The following is a 15,413-nucleotide window of genomic DNA, read 5'->3' on the forward strand; positions in this document are numbered from 1 at the left end:
ATGTGATCAGAAATGAATGAAGTCTTGTTCATGTTGCAGTAGTTCAGCCCGATTCTAATACGACGATTGAAACTTGTATGTTCGGATGCGCATTGTTTAGATTTTTGTAGATGTGACATTCCGTAAGATCCAGATAAAATGAACCATATTTATATTTGATCAGCTTAGCAGCCCATCGTCACGCCATTGTAGGGTCCATCGTGGTTTGACAAATCACCGTCTGTGATGCTGGGAACGTCACCGACGATGCACTGCGTGCTTGGGTTATCTTGGCCTACGGTGTTCATGTATAAGCTTCCCCAGCTCAGAATAGAACACTTCACAACGGGACTAACCTGGGCAAGCAGCCCATTCGCCGGAATCTTGGATGTGAACTTCACCAGCGGGGTGAACGAAGCCCAAGAACATACCCGGGCAAATGGGGATAGGGTCCTCCTCATTGTTGACGTGTGTCAAGTGGAGGTTTGCATCGACGTAGTTGGCAAAATCCTGGTTACCGACCTATTTTACAGAGTTATTAGAAAACGGCAGGTCCGTAGACGTGAGGTGTGAAGAACTCACACGGGGTAGACCGTAGCCGTAGGTTGTGAAGGTAGTGCCCGAAGGGAGGTGGAGTGGGAGGTACACAGAGTCAAGGAGGGTGATAGCAGCACCTGGTTAATTTCACATTGGAAGAATGTAAGCAAATGTTGAAATTATACTAAGAATCGCTAATAACGAACCCAAGGAGTGACCGACCATAGTCACAGAGGTTGTGCTATATGTCGACATTGTGGACTCTACAGCAGCGAGGACGTCAGTAGCAGTGCTATTAATTTACATGCGATATCAGATATAGTAACTCAGGAAATTCGGGCAAACTCACTCTGCTTGAGCGCCGGCGAATCCATTGTGGACCTCGATGCTCGAGTCAATACCAGGGAAAAGGGTCGAGTTCAAGTTCGTCAAGAAAAAGTCTCCGTCGGTGACAAGAGGCTCGCTATAACAAAGAAATAAGCCAGACATTGAATATTTGGCGAGACAAACTTACATCTCGGAAGGGTCTGTGCCCTGGTGAGAGACAATCACAGTATCGAGAGACGGGTCGTAGCCCACATACCCTATAAATCGACGCGTTCTGATTAGCAAGGTTCTCATAACTCTGAATTACTAAGGTAAGACTCACAGTACTGCACTGAATCACCGTTACCGCCGGATGCGGTAGGTTTGAACCCGGGGTTAGCTTGACAGTTTGCTATCGAAAAGGTGAGACTAAATGAACGGGATGCAAAACATTGAATGGTCTCAGAAAGACTCACCTCCACAGTTCCATGCGAGAGTAGCAGAGGCCTGACAATAGCCTGCGCTTGCGTACCAGGTGAATGGGGTGAATGCATCGATTTGCGAGGTCGACAAAGCCGTGATGCTCTGCCTCGCCACAAGCGAGGGAGAGGCTTGGACGAGAGCAGCACCGACGAGAGCAGCGACAAAGACAGAAGACATCGCGATTTGTCTGAGTGGAATTCACTTGGAATTGCGACTGAAACACGATCCAGCAAGACAAGCCTTTATACTAGAGGCAATGTAGAAGCGACGGATGCATAAATAGGTCAACAAGACAACATTCGTAACGAGATTCGTTGCCAACTGATGAAGCTAAGCCATAGCCACACTTACAGAGATGCAGGTCTGCCGTGATAGATGCACATGCACCACGATGGCAGGAATGATATGAGTATACGATGCATATGATTGTACAGAATATGTACCGGCCGGTCGAACAAGAATAGGAATTTCGAGACATGCGCCAAGAAGTCCTAGTTTTACGGTGATCCTGAGTTCAAGTTAAACCCTGCATATTCCTTCCTTGACACGGTTCTGCTGAACTTTCAACTTCCATGGATGCCCCTAATGCTGTTAGTTATAAATATTTGAATCGGCATAGAAAATAATTCTCACAGAAGAAGCATTCCATGGGAGAACACAAATGGTTGCGGTCAGTTTGATATCAAAAAATAAAGAACATGCCAGATAACCATGCGGTCACACTACACGTGACCGAGATACTCGCTTATATGTGTCACATCCCAGAATAGGACATCGACAGCATGCCACGGCGGGGCGACCGTCTCTCCTGCACTCGTCCATAGCAACAACTGATCATCGATCACCAATGACGTCCATGCCAGTCCCAATAGTATATAACCCCTGTTCGTGTGCAAATACCATATTTTCTTTTCCCAACGCTCGTTTCTCCAAAACCGTATATGCGCGCTCGTCGTCTTTAGGACATCATATACAATGGCTTCTTCTCTCCTGGACAAGTTATAATAGGCACGCTTTCGAGTCTGCTGACTCTTTCTCCCACTTACTAGTCTCGGCTCAACCTATGAGGTGGGTTCACATTTCTGACGATCCGTGAAATTCGCCCGAATTCCAGCTCGGCGCACGACGCTCGCCATCTGAATCCGCGTGGGTGGGTTCAAAACAGCGTCTATGAATATTCGGTTCCACCTAGCTCGAAACATATAAATTACGGTCCTGGCTAGAGAAAGATTCTTGCTTCTGCCCCGATCCAACCATGAAGCTCTTGCTCACAAGCCTCTCCTTTTTACTTCTCGCTGTGTCCCAGACATGGGCTGCTATGCCAAGTAAAATTTATGGTGTAAACCTGGGATCCTGGTACGCTCATTATCATCACGTCCCGCCTGGTTTTCATATCTGATAATGCTCTAGGCTTGTGCTTGAATCATGGATGCTACCCCAAGGTTGGCAGACACTTGTAGTATGAAGGGTTGCTCGATACTAACAGCGTAGTACTTTACCACAGGATGGCTTGACATGGGTGGTCAGTCGTGTTCTGACTGTTCGACCTGCATTGCTACCGAATCGTGAGGGTTTTTTCTTCAATTGTTACGTTATAATTATCCGAAGAGCTCACGTTATCCGATAGTTCCTTCGCCAAGGCATATCCCGATACCGTCAATGAAAAGTTTGCTCAACATTGGGACACCTGGTTTACGCAAGACGATGTCAACCAACTCAAGGCAGCCGGAATTAACACTGTTAGAGTTCCCGTGAGTGCTTTCTTTCATTCACTTTCCCTTTATTTCTGATATATGCCCGCGTTAGCTTGGCTATTGGATCGTCGAAGCGCTCGTGGACTGGCCAATTGAAACATATCCTCAAGGAGGGTTGACTTATCTCGTAAATCATATTATATTCCATGCAGTTATAGTTATAACGTGACTGACGATCTTAAAGCGTCGGGGTTTAAGTTGGCTCCAGGATGCCGGTATTACTGCTATTCTCGATCACCACGCACTTCCGGGTGTACAGACACCCAACCAACAATTTACTGGAAAGTTCGTGACCCCTTCCACATGGTCATATTCGTTATTCTGACATTCTGTGGTAGCTGCACGACCGATATTCAATTTTACGTGAGTTCATTTAGCTCTTTTTCCGTATATGTATCATCATACTCATATCTCCCATAGACTCCTTATAACTACCACCGTGCTTTAGTGTGGACTGCTGTTATGGCCACTCTTTCACATCTTGACCCTAACTTCGGTAGCGTGGCTGCTATCGAGGCTGTAAATGAGCCAATCATGGATGCAAATGAGACTCCGGATTATGGGTACTGTGAGCTTACCTGCTTCGTCACCCCGTTTTATATTATTCACATTTCTCAAAACCAGTCCAGAAGTATTTTGTGGAGACTGTTCGCGCAGTTGAGCTGATGCTAGGAATTTCCGTACCAAGCATGTCTCTTAACGTCTCCGTTTCGTCCAGTAATGTTACTGCTGCGATGATCGAAGTCTCCAGCTATTCAATTTTCAGCCCTGAAGTCCAATCTGCATTGGCAGCGGCTGCCCCAATTTTGCTCGATATCGGTTCCCAGTTTAGTATGGAGACTATTTTCGATTTCAACCTCACTTCAGCGCCTCTTTACAACAGTCGAGAGCCATTGATTACCAAGTACGTTGGTCATGTATGATGAAGAAATAGAGATTAATGCCTGTTTTCCCCCCGAAACAGTTTTATGGATGTCAATTGGCAATACGATAATCCTCCCAACCCTGCATATGCTGCAATAGGGCCTCAAGGATATGACAACCATCTTTACTACTCGTCAGTTTTTCTTTCATCATCATAGGGACTATTCACTGACTCGTTATCTCCGATAGGTACGGAGTATGTCTCTACTTTTCTCTCTTGAGTTACGTCTGATGATATGCGAAACAGGGAGTGGCTGATCCTAACCCAACCGCTTACCTTGAAAGCGTCTGCAGTAAGTTTGAACCGACTGCAGCAAGAAATCCTTATGCTCATTAGTCATTACTAGATTTGAATCGTATCCAGGCTGACGCGGCTCTCGGCGATACCCCTCTATGGTTTGGAGAATGGGGGTTACCTACTCAGTTTAACGCAACGGATGAATTTCTATACCAGTGGGCTGATGCTCAAAAGTGGGCATACAGTAAAGGCGCGGGATGGATTGTGAGTCTCCTATGACATGTTGATTGTACAAACAGAATCCTGATGAAAACTAGTTCTGGAATTTCAAGACAGAAATCTCAGAGTTGGCCGCTGGGCTAGCTAGACAATGGCAAGTGATGAGATTCCACCAATTAAACACATGCTTTCTAATCATCGCTGCTCGCGCACAGGTCTTATTTGGAAGGTTTGAAATTGGGTTTCTTTACGATGGATCCATCACAGTACAACAATGCCAGCGTGTGTGATGCGTACATAAACAGCACGAGCACTTGATAGTCTTCTCGTATACGACAATTCCGTAACTTATTGTTCATAAGGCGGGTTTTTTTGCCGAAGATAGTCACATTACTTGTCCTCTCGCTCATCGCAACTTCGTATCATATCTGCTTGCTTTTTTTCCCCAGGTCTAGTCGGATAATCAGGTGTTGTACATGATATGGTACCAAGAGTTTCTGACGTTGGACAAGTGTTGGCATTGACATGTGTTGTGGTAATTGCCTTTCACAGGCTCGAATTGTTAGCTTCAAATACCTACTAGCTGCTTGTAGTACGAACATAAGATAGCAATACAATGATTGATTCAAAATTTTAGAGTGATGACTTGGCAGCGGCGAAGCCAGACAAGATCAGACACCCCTGACTGGTTTTCTACTTAATTTGTGACATTCGTGAACTCAATCGTTCCTCAAGGCCTCGAGCTTCAAGATTCAAGGCTGAGCTGGTTTCTGTGATCATTACGCTACTGAGAGGGCTGACTTTTAGTTAGTACGTATACTTAAGTAGTGCTTTCGTTACTACCAGTGAGGATGACATGTGGGCGGAGGCACCGGGGCACGACATTTCCCACGTCCGCACATCACATCAAGACTTCCGACCTGTGCCTTCGCTCGTAGGGGCGACGTCCAAGTATCTTGAGGGTTTAACGACCATGCCTAAACTATCTACGTTACCCACATTTTTGTCGGCACTCGTCCTCACCGCCGTGGTCGTATCCGCTCACGAACATCATGATGAACTAAGCGAAGAAGAGGCTACAGCTCCAGTCGATACCATCTTATGGATCCACATGGGCCTGCAAGCACTTGTCTGGGGCATTTTATTTCCTGTTGGAATGGTTCTCGGAATCACACGAAGTCGCTGGCACGTTCCCCTCCAGGTATATGCGATATCCAATAATTATAATCTCTCTGGACTGAGTTCTTGTTTTTGTTCAGAGTGCCGGCTTTGCACTGACAATAGCAGGCATAGTGTTGGGTCACTCTCATAAAGGGCGTCAATTCCTGCCTTCCGCACACGGTGTCTTCGCAAATGTCCTGTTCATCCCAATATTTGCTCAACTACTGCTTGGGATCTATCTTAAGCTACACATACATGAGCGCACCATACGACCTTACGCTGTTATCGCACATGGCATTGTAGGAAAATCCTATCCCGTACTTGGATGGACCCAAATGTTGTTGGGTGTGATCGCCTTCAGAGGTTATTGTCGGGATCACTTGGGCCAATGTTTAGCTCACTATATTATGGTGCGCTAATCCAACCATCATCCGTTTCTTGGGCACAGAGATATTAACCGATACAAAAAATCAGGGAAGTGGGTTCGTTGCTTACGGTGTTATCATGGCGATCTTGCTTGTGGTGGGCGAGGCTTGGGTGAAACGAAGTGGTCGCAGCCCAGAATGGTGGGATTCGTGGGTTATCACTTTGTGGGTGAGTCGTGTCATAATAATGTTGATCGGGTTTTTCTGATATCTGGTTCAACAAAGGGTATTGGTACGCATATAATCGTGATCGTAAGAACTGTTATTGATCGACATATAGTTAACACTTTCACCGAACACCGTGGATCAACGTGGTCTGTCAAGGACATGCAGCATACGTGAGCATATAGCCTCATTCCAGAGAATTATTGGTTGACCGTCTAACATCAGCATCATTGGCATCGTATGTACGAGATACTCACTCGCATCAATCAACCAGTATTACTTAACGTGATTATGCTGTAGGGTGGACGGGAGGCATACTAGGGATATTTGTATCTCAAAATAATCAAGTAGATATACACTCCTACTTAGCTGCTTTCGCTTTGCTAAAGTCTTTTATCAGCGCAATGTGGTTCCCGGTTTGATGTGAGTATATGTTAAAGTATTTGTATTAGGATGTCGCGATCATATTCTCACAGCATTATTTTGACTGGCTGGGCAATGTCGCAGCACGCTCAAGCTCTGGAAATATCCACGAAGGTACGGCCTCCATCACTTTCTGCATCGTTTGAAATGCCTAATTAGCCGTTAAGGTTCATACAACTTTTGGATACACGCTTATGCTCGCTGGGTTTTCTCGCATAGTCGAAATCTGCTTTGTCCCATCGAAACCTTCAGATGTGTCCAACAGAGACGATCAAAGTGAACACACTCTTGCAGAGTCTACTCCAGTTTACTCGCCAAGTGATGATGGGAAGATGGCTGCTGCTAGAGCCTTCCGTCACCTCCCACCTTTCGTGAGTCCAAAGTGATATCGTTATAAACAGTATTCAAATATGGGACTTTTCTTTTATGTGTGTAGCTTCTCATAGCATCTGGGTAAGGGCTCAATCATGATCTCGGCTTTAGCTTTGCATAACATATTTTTGCAGAATTTTGTTCATGTCCGCTACCGACGAGGAACTTGACTATGTACACGACAATGGCATGGATCATGTCACTTATCTTCTGATTATGTTCAGGTCCGTCCTGTTATATGATTTTACACTGCCCACTCATGACTAGATGGCATCAGTCTTGCATTCGCGTTGTACACTCTCATCCTCACGTTGATCCGCCTATTCTCTACTACCGGAAGAAATGCCCAATCTTTCTCAACTACCGGTAACAACATTGAACTGGCCTCACCACGGAGCCTATCAAAATGGTACGCGCCAGTACCCAGAGATGATGTTGCTACACATATCTTAGGACCCGATGAGGACGATTGAACATAGCCTAAGTTTTGTTGCCCAGTTGTTCGAGATTACTTGAATTAATGGGCTAAATTGGGTCGTAGTCTCGCGTATAAAATCGATTTGTTTGATAATACTGTAATTTTTGTTGATGTACTACTCTCTTCGAGCATGTTTTCCGTTTATTTGATGTTACTTAGATGCGGTTTCAAGTTTGAGTGGGTTGGCTTGCAACTTTTTCGTTGTCAGGTATGTAAATGCATTGGTTAGTGCTATATTTGGATACCTGAAGGTAAGTTAGTTCCTTATGCACTGAGATCTACCGCCACAATGAGCTCATTCTCGACTTCTTGTTTCTCCCCAGTCCACCACGACTATAGGCTGGCTATAAGGGGATCTTGTGACAGCTTTTGGGACGCGTACCCTATGTGTGCCGTCCTTCTAGGCGTTTACATTGAACCAGCATGACTGAATACAGAAGCCAAAAATTGAGTTTAAACAAATGAACTTTATACCAGTCTAGTTGTGTGAAAAAACCTACAGACACGCAATCACCATTCTTTGGACTGGCTCAGAAGTGATTGCATCACGCTATATGTGCAGTCGGCATGACACTCATGTCCTTTTCTTCCACCCCTATAGTGGAACCCCTTTGGCCTCTATCTAGTGAGCTGATGAGACAGATCTTATCTTGTTGGCATATTTTATTCATAGCATAATAACATTCTTGTTGCAATTGACATACCAGCACCTACTTACACTTCACTTTTCTGTACTTTTACTTTCATTTTCCAAGTCTCATGACCATTTACTTTACTTTTCGGACTGTTCATAGTCACATGACCAGTCATGTGACACATTACCTGACCAGTTGAAGGCTCTGGGAGTGAGGAACAATCTCACAGGAGCTGGGACTCATGCCGAGACTGAGTCTTAAGAACGAGCTCCCCGCCACGGAATGCTCTGGCAGTCTCTTGTCCTCGTTTGACGACGTCTCTCTCATCGACTGCTCTTCCTCAGCTTTTGACCCTGGCCATGTCCTCCCAACCCCGCAGGGCCTTGAAGAACATGGCATCCACTGTTCCACACACCTTGGATCCCATCCCAGAATCCTCATGCACTCTCAGCTCTCAGCCTGGCCTTCCATTCCCTTTGGACGAAATCAATGCCGCCCTCTCGTCCACCATCCCCTGTCCTCCTCCTTCGAGGCCTTCAACTTCCCCGCCTACTGGTGAGCGACGTGCTTGCCAGCCTACCACTCCTGATCCCAACCTCTCTGCCCTTCCATCCGGCCCCTTCCCTCGCCCTCCTTTCAAGTGCAACTGCATCGCTCCCCTGTTCGCCTCCCATGCCACTACCGTTCTCACTTCCACCCTCATCCGGGTCCTTCCTGCAAGAGGAAAGAAAAAATGTCATCGCCCCAACGACCCTCCTTGCCTCTGTCCAACTCCCCTTCCTCTCCTTCCTCCCCGCATGTCCCCACCTCTGCTGCCCCTCATGGTTTCTACACCAAAGACGATTTGCTCGCTGTCGCTGCCAACACCGCTGCCACTGCCCTTTGAGCCAAACTGCCTCCTGTTACGAACTATGTTCCCTATGGACTCTATTTCTTTTCAGAGTAACTACCTACCGCTACTCCTTCATACTTCCCACACTTGTTACTTATTATGGTCTCACCTGTTATTGTTTGTTCAACACAAATACCTGCCCTAAAGTAGACAGTATATATATACACCTGTATTGTAGTTACATCTTCAATATGATTGTACGCTTCAACAGTGCAACTTGGTATTCATCAGTAAATCCTCATCATCAGAATACGTCTCAAACTTGTGAACCACGGGCTTATCAGAAACCGCTTCGTCACTAGAAACCCCTTTTTACCAGGCTTGTACATTCCAAGCGTAACACCTCCTCCGACACCCCTAGAACCATTCTCCCTGGCAGGTACATTGTTCCCCCCCCTTTATACCTTCCCTATCTTGCGTTGTGCCTCCATGCGCTCGCCTGTGCATCTAGCACCTATTGTGCCTTATTTGCGCTCCTCTATGTGCATACATGTGCTCCTCCATCTGCATACATGCACTCCTCTATGCACATACATGCGCTTTCCCCTGTTGTGGCTTGCCCGTGCTCATGCATATGCCTAAGCACATTCCAGTGTCTGCTTAAGCGCCTTCCATTTGCACCTACACGCGCTATCATGTGCGCCTACATGCACTCCTTCACGCATTTCCATACACTATCTGCTCTTCTGGAGTACTGACCTATCCCTGACCAGAACTTGCCTCCAGATCTGTGGCCAATGCCTCCACGCCTCCCCGGGTTCATTTATTGCCTGACCCCGCTTGCCTTAAACAGCTTTCCTGGTCAGACAGTGCCCACCCTGACGCGTTCATAAAGATCATGCGTGCCGGGTGGACTAAGTACTTCGCTATCCATTTACTCACCAATGAGCGCTCCCGTGCTGCCCTTTGTGTCAATCCCTCTTACAGCAAGACTGTCTCCTTCACTGATGGCCGCATTAAGCTGAAAGAAGCTGAGCTTGATCCCTCTGGCAAACGGAATATCACTTACAGTGACCTCCGTGAAGCTGCCACTTGCTTCATCAAGCTTATTGATCAATACTTGAACTCTCCACATCGACACAAAATTGCAAACCTGTGGTACAGTCACTATGAAATACTCTTCAACCGTAGTGACCTCCAGGTGCATTTCCCTCTTTATGTCCTATATGACATCCGCATTTGTTTGGCCTACATCCGCTGTTTGGCTACTTTCTCGCCCGCTGCCTTCCACCAGGCTGTTTGGGATGAGATTCTCGAGCAGCATCACATTTCTCAAATTTCGGCCATGCAGTCCTATGTCAAAAACTTGCAGTCATTGTCCTTTTGGACAAGTGAAGCTTCAGGCTCCACTTCCTCTACAACCCCTGCTGCCCCTCATTTGGCCCCGCCCATCCAGACTTCCTCTCATACCTCTGCTGGTTCTGTGGCTCTGACGCCCACAAACCACGTGACTGCACAGTCACTTCCACTGCTTTCCTTACAAAGGATAACAAAGGAAAGTGGACGGGCCCTGGCAACGTCTCAATTTGCTTTGCCTGGAACGGGGCAAGAGGCTGCAAAGCCGCCCCTTGCAAGTATGCTCACCAGTGCACTTGCTGCGGGTCCGGCGAACACAATGGGCAATCCCACCCTGCGTAACTACTTTTTCCCCATTGTCACCCCTCTGCTCTGGCAGCAGTGGGACCATATGTGGTGTGATGCAGATGCCCTTCATTTATTCCCCGATGTTCCAACGGGTATCCGAGACGGTTTTTGTCTTGGAGTTTCCTCCACTATTGCTTCCATGTTTTTGCCACTGAATCATAACTCTTCCATCCAGAATTCCAATTTTGTTCAACAAAATATTGCAAAGGAGCTCGAATGTGGGCATTATTCTCCCCCTCTCAATATCAATCTTTTCTCTCGTGCCTTTGGCCATTTTTGCTCCTCTCCTCTTGGAGTTACTTTCAACCCAAGCTGTGGTTTTTGATGTTGACGCTGCACATAGACGTATGCCCATTGCTCCGGAAGATTACCTACATGCTACAATTGTTTGGGACAGCAAGGTATACATTGATAATGCCGCCTGTTTTGGCTGTGCAAGCTCTTCTGGTATTTTTGGCAGGGCTGCTGATGCAATCATTGTAATTTTTCATCACCACCAAATCTGTGACATTGTCAAGTGGGCAGATGATTTTGTTTTTTTCTATGCCACTGCCTCTGGTTTTCTTTATGACGCTTCTCTTATCTGGTCAATTGCTGATCAGCTTGGGTGGCCATGGTCACCTGAAAAGTTCATAGACTTCAACTCCTCTTTTCCTTATATCGGTTTCTCATGGAACCTTGTTACTCATTCCGTTTCAATTCCAGACAACAAAAAATTAAAATATCTCCTCCGTCCTGCTGCCTGGACTCCTGGTCAATCAGTTTCAAAGTCTGATTGCCAAGTCCTTGTCGGGACTTTGAACCACTGTGCTATGGTCCTTGTAGCTGGCCGCATACATCTTTGCACTTTTTCCGCTTTGCTGCACAATTTCCACCCTCCACACATTGTCTTTCTCGCCTTTGCATCCCTTCTGATGTTCTTGTCAAGATTTCTTGGTGATCTTCACAATTTTCCCTTCCCTGGTGCGAAATGCACCTATCTCTGCCACCTGCCCCTTCTCCTTCCATTATCTTTGTCAATGCTTCCACTTTGTGGGGTATATATTTTGTTTTCCAAAACTGCTTTCTCGCTTGGCAACTCCTGCTTGGCTGAAAATCTGATGGTCGTGATATTGGTTGGGCTGAGATTGTCGCTATTGAACTTGCGCTCCTAGCCATTATTCATCCAGGCCATTCAGACTGCCATTTTATCTTAAGTTCAGACAATTTGGGTGTTGTTGGAGCCTTTTCATCTGGCTCCTCCCATAACTCTCAGCAAAATTCTGTTCTCCGTTACATCATTATCCTTTTCCAAGATTATTTCCTTTCTCCTTTTCCCCATCCCCCCCTGATTCCTCGTCATTTATTACCGTTTGTAGCCCCTTCCTCTGTATTGCACTTGTAGCCTCGGCTTCTCAGATCATGTTCTCCAGACCCCACCCAAACCTTTAGATAGAGACTCATCACATCCAGAGCAGTTGCACATGCGTGAGTTGAAGGCTCTGGGAGTGAGAAACAATCTCACAGGAGCCAGGACTCATGCCGAGACTGGGTCTTAAGAACAAGCTCCCGCCACGGAATGCTCTGGCAGTCTCTTGTCCTCCTTTGATGACATCTCTATTAAGAACAAAGCTTGAAGGAAGTGTCTAGCCACTTGCTGAGAGCAATCAGGGACTGGAACTAGAGTCCAATGTGAGTAACTAGAGAATAGGAAGCATTGGACTCTGCAATACTGTCCGAAGTTTTGTAAACAAAGGTAAACAAAGCAGCCACAAAGGCGAAATAATAGAGAACACAATCAATAGTGAATGATAGAAGAATAGATAGAGAAAGGAATAAAAATATATAGGTAGCACAAAGGTGCAGAATCACCAAAACTAACAATCTCTCTCATTGACTGCTCTTTCTCAGCTTTTGACCCACCCACCCTCTTCCTTTTCTTTGTCTTTATCGTGTCTAGGATGGACTCTTTCCACCTTAGATACTCCCAGGTCTGGATAGAACCTGCTCTGAGTAGCCACTCACTCTGACCTCGGCTTCTCGGATCATGTTCTCCAGACCCCACCCAAACCTTTAGATAGAGACTTATCACATCCAGAGCAGTCACACACGCGTGAGTGTCTAGACTCACCATGTGACTGGTCACATGCTGGACATCAGACTCTGAGCTTTATTTACAACTGTATAGTACCTCATGTATTGTAGTATATACACCTGAGCAATACATGGGGAAGGACTCAGCAAGCCTTCTCCTAGTGTATACTAACATTAGTGAAGGCACCCTCCTTTGATTGGTTGTACCACCATTCCTTTGAGTTATAGCCTTCAATGGTTGTCCTCCAGTGCCCCAAGATAGAATCTTGTTGGTGTTGTCACAATTCTACCATTTATTTTTCTTCATCAGTTACACATTATTCTTTTTTCTCTGATTGGCCCTTTTCTATTACATTACATAAGCTTGAATCATTCCCATGCTTATTCCAAAACTCATAGCATTTAACATTACACAAACCTCAGTCTCTTAATTATAAGACTGAGAAACATTCTCTATTAGTCTTCTCATAGTCTCACATATCTTGTGTTAAAACTAGACAAGATGAAAACTGGATATAAAAGACCATTAATATGTATCATAATATAAGACAAATAAAACATTGTAACACAACTGAGGGGGAAAAAAGAGTGGTTCAAACAGATATCAACCTGGCGTGATGGTCATGTGAGCCCTTGATATTTGACTTGTACTCCTTTCTCTCCCTCATTTGACCAGGTGGTCCAATACAACCAGATTATTGGTAAGGCCATAGAACCATCAGATTTGGACTAGGTGGTGGACCAGTGGCTCCAGTTCCTTTTTTTTTAGCAGGACATTCATTTGTAGTGCAATTATTCTTGATTTTTGAATTATTTCTATGGACACATATTTTCTTTAAAATGCCTGACTGATAAGAAGGGAACTGTGTTAATACTAATAATATTTTTGCATTGTCTTTTTTTTATTGCATATATTTATAACATCATGACTTTGTCCCTCTTTTCTTATTGGACTTTATTTTATGGCTGTACAAACCTGTGACATTACACAGCATTCATTGTTCTATTGCTTTCTTTTTCTGATTTTGACAATTTTATCCTGTACTACCTATACAGGATTTGTCAGCATATATTCCTTTCTTCATGTTCCTTCTCATTCTATTTGCACAGCTATAGTGTGCATAGCCTTTCTTTTTTTTGCTATATAAATCCCTGTATTCTACCTGGTAATAAATAAATAAAATTCAATCCAGACTTGTCCTCTAATCTCAAGTCCACTGTCTACTGCTGTTTGTGATCCAGTGTGGTCACAACACTTTTACTGCCATTGCTATTAACTGCTGTCATTGTCACTTGCCATCTACAGAAGCCACTGTTATCCCTTTCAATTAGAGTTCTTCTGAGCACTACAGTCTGCACTTTAGGAGCCTGCTATCACTGGCACTGGGAATCTTGTTACTTTCATTGTTTTAGTACAAAGCCCCTAAACTCCAAATTCTATCTATCCCTCCTCCTCCAAGTCCACACCCACACATCTCTGGGTTTCTCTTTGAAGGATTATTACACATACCACCCCACAAACAACCAGATCACCCACCGTTCTAGGAGGCAAAGCCTATACACAAGTTCCGTGGAATCTGGGAGAATTGTTGGTTAGTTTGTTTTTGTGTGTGGATTTCTAGCAACAGTCTCCATCATTAACAGCGGCCAGAAAAATAACTGGAGTAAATTTTACTCTAACAGGACAAAGAAGGATGCCTATTGAATTTTAAGCAACAACCTTAAGCTTACACTGTAATTGAGTGTATCTCAGCTGCTGTCTTTGTATGAAGCCCTCTTTTATTCTGAAAGATAGGCTATTTCCTGATATACAAGGCCTTGAAGGCATTGGGAGGTACACTATTTACTTTATACTAGTTTTATTTTGCTAATTTTCTCTCTTTTCCGTTTTGTTTTTCAGCATTTCATGTACCCCAAATGGCTGGACAGACCATGAATGCAAGAAATGGTTCAGTGACATATTTATTCCTGAAGCCAGCTCTCACTATGTCAACAACAAACTAATTGTACTGACCCTTAACACCCATAGCTTGCATGAATAGCCTGCCATGCAAAAAAATGTCTGCTTGCCAGTTCAAAGGAAGTGGGCCACTCACATCAGCCAACTTGCTCTTGATGTAATCATTATTGACAGGTATAATGTTATACATGAGTACATAACAGTTCATGCTGTTATTACTCCAGAACTAATTTGCACAGCCTTTAAGCAGACAGGGATTTACCCTTTCAACCAAAACACGTTCACTGACAATAACTTTGCCCTGAGCCACATAATCTCCTCCTCTGCACACCTCCCTGGTGTGATATCCATGCCAGAAGGCATAGCTCCGGAATTCTGAAGAGGACAAATTCTCAAGCCCAAACTCCCAAATCTTTGGTACTCTCAGGATTATGCTCCTTGTGTTCTGCTGTTTGGCATAACCCTGTACCCCACCTCCACATGGTACTCCAGATGTTTGCTCTGCTACTACTGCACTGGACTTCTAGTCCACCATACATTTCCTCCACGTGTTTTCATATTCCCCATGGGCTCTGTAGTTTAGACCTTATGGTATACTCCTCCCACCTACAATTTCCCCTCACTAGATAGTTGTCTGCATGGAACTCCATACCTACAGTATGGGTTACTCCTTACTCACTCCCAGTCCTCCAATAGTATATAAGATGTAACTCCTGTACTCTGTTCCTGCAGTTTGGATATTAAC

The 15,413-nt window shown here is 45.0% G+C and overlaps 4 protein-coding genes across 4 annotated transcripts; 3 read left to right on the forward strand and 1 right to left on the reverse strand.

The window, feature by feature from the left end:
- Positions 1–13: 13 nt before the first annotated feature.
- On the reverse strand, positions 14–1,978 carry SERLADRAFT_473651 (uncharacterized protein; the record flags this gene model as incomplete). Its single annotated transcript, XM_007321078.1, has 9 exons — positions 14–274; positions 336–501; positions 562–653; positions 723–808; positions 866–979; positions 1,031–1,100; positions 1,166–1,234; positions 1,299–1,887; positions 1,939–1,978. 8 exons carry the CDS (start codon positions 1,480–1,482, stop codon positions 165–167), a joined length of 891 nt encoding a protein of 296 aa, XP_007321140.1.
- Positions 1,979–2,560: 582 nt separating this feature from the next.
- Positions 2,561–4,758, forward strand: SERLADRAFT_372037 (glycoside hydrolase family 5 protein; the record flags this gene model as incomplete). The annotated part of the gene is made up of 14 exons (XM_007321079.1): positions 2,561–2,661; positions 2,716–2,747; positions 2,810–2,870; positions 2,933–3,056; positions 3,112–3,186; positions 3,244–3,344; positions 3,398–3,422; positions 3,480–3,627; positions 3,684–3,963; positions 4,024–4,120; positions 4,231–4,276; positions 4,331–4,485; positions 4,539–4,594; positions 4,656–4,758. The coding sequence occupies 14 exons, from the start codon at positions 2,561–2,563 to the stop codon at positions 4,756–4,758; spliced, it is 1,404 nt and encodes a 467-aa protein (XP_007321141.1).
- Positions 4,759–5,413: 655 nt separating this feature from the next.
- Positions 5,414–7,459, forward strand: SERLADRAFT_350774 (uncharacterized protein; the record flags this gene model as incomplete). Its single annotated transcript, XM_007321080.1, has 12 exons — positions 5,414–5,641; positions 5,700–6,011; positions 6,076–6,202; positions 6,307–6,364; positions 6,417–6,433; positions 6,492–6,538; positions 6,592–6,614; positions 6,668–6,728; positions 6,782–6,870; positions 6,934–6,996; positions 7,121–7,210; positions 7,264–7,459. 12 exons carry the CDS (start codon positions 5,414–5,416, stop codon positions 7,457–7,459), a joined length of 1,311 nt encoding a protein of 436 aa, XP_007321142.1.
- A 999-nt stretch (positions 7,460–8,458) lies between these two features.
- Positions 8,459–10,960, forward strand: SERLADRAFT_440618 (uncharacterized protein; the record flags this gene model as incomplete). The annotated part of the gene is made up of 2 exons (XM_007321081.1): positions 8,459–9,041; positions 9,705–10,960. 2 exons carry the CDS (start codon positions 8,459–8,461, stop codon positions 10,958–10,960), a joined length of 1,839 nt encoding a protein of 612 aa, XP_007321143.1.
- Between the last annotated feature and the right edge of the window lie 4,453 nt (positions 10,961–15,413).

This window comes from Serpula lacrymans, assembly GCF_000218685.1.
Source record: "Serpula lacrymans var. lacrymans S7.9 unplaced genomic scaffold SERLAscaffold_10, whole genome shotgun sequence".
NCBI classification, from domain to species: Eukaryota; Fungi; Basidiomycota; class Agaricomycetes; order Boletales; family Serpulaceae; genus Serpula; species Serpula lacrymans.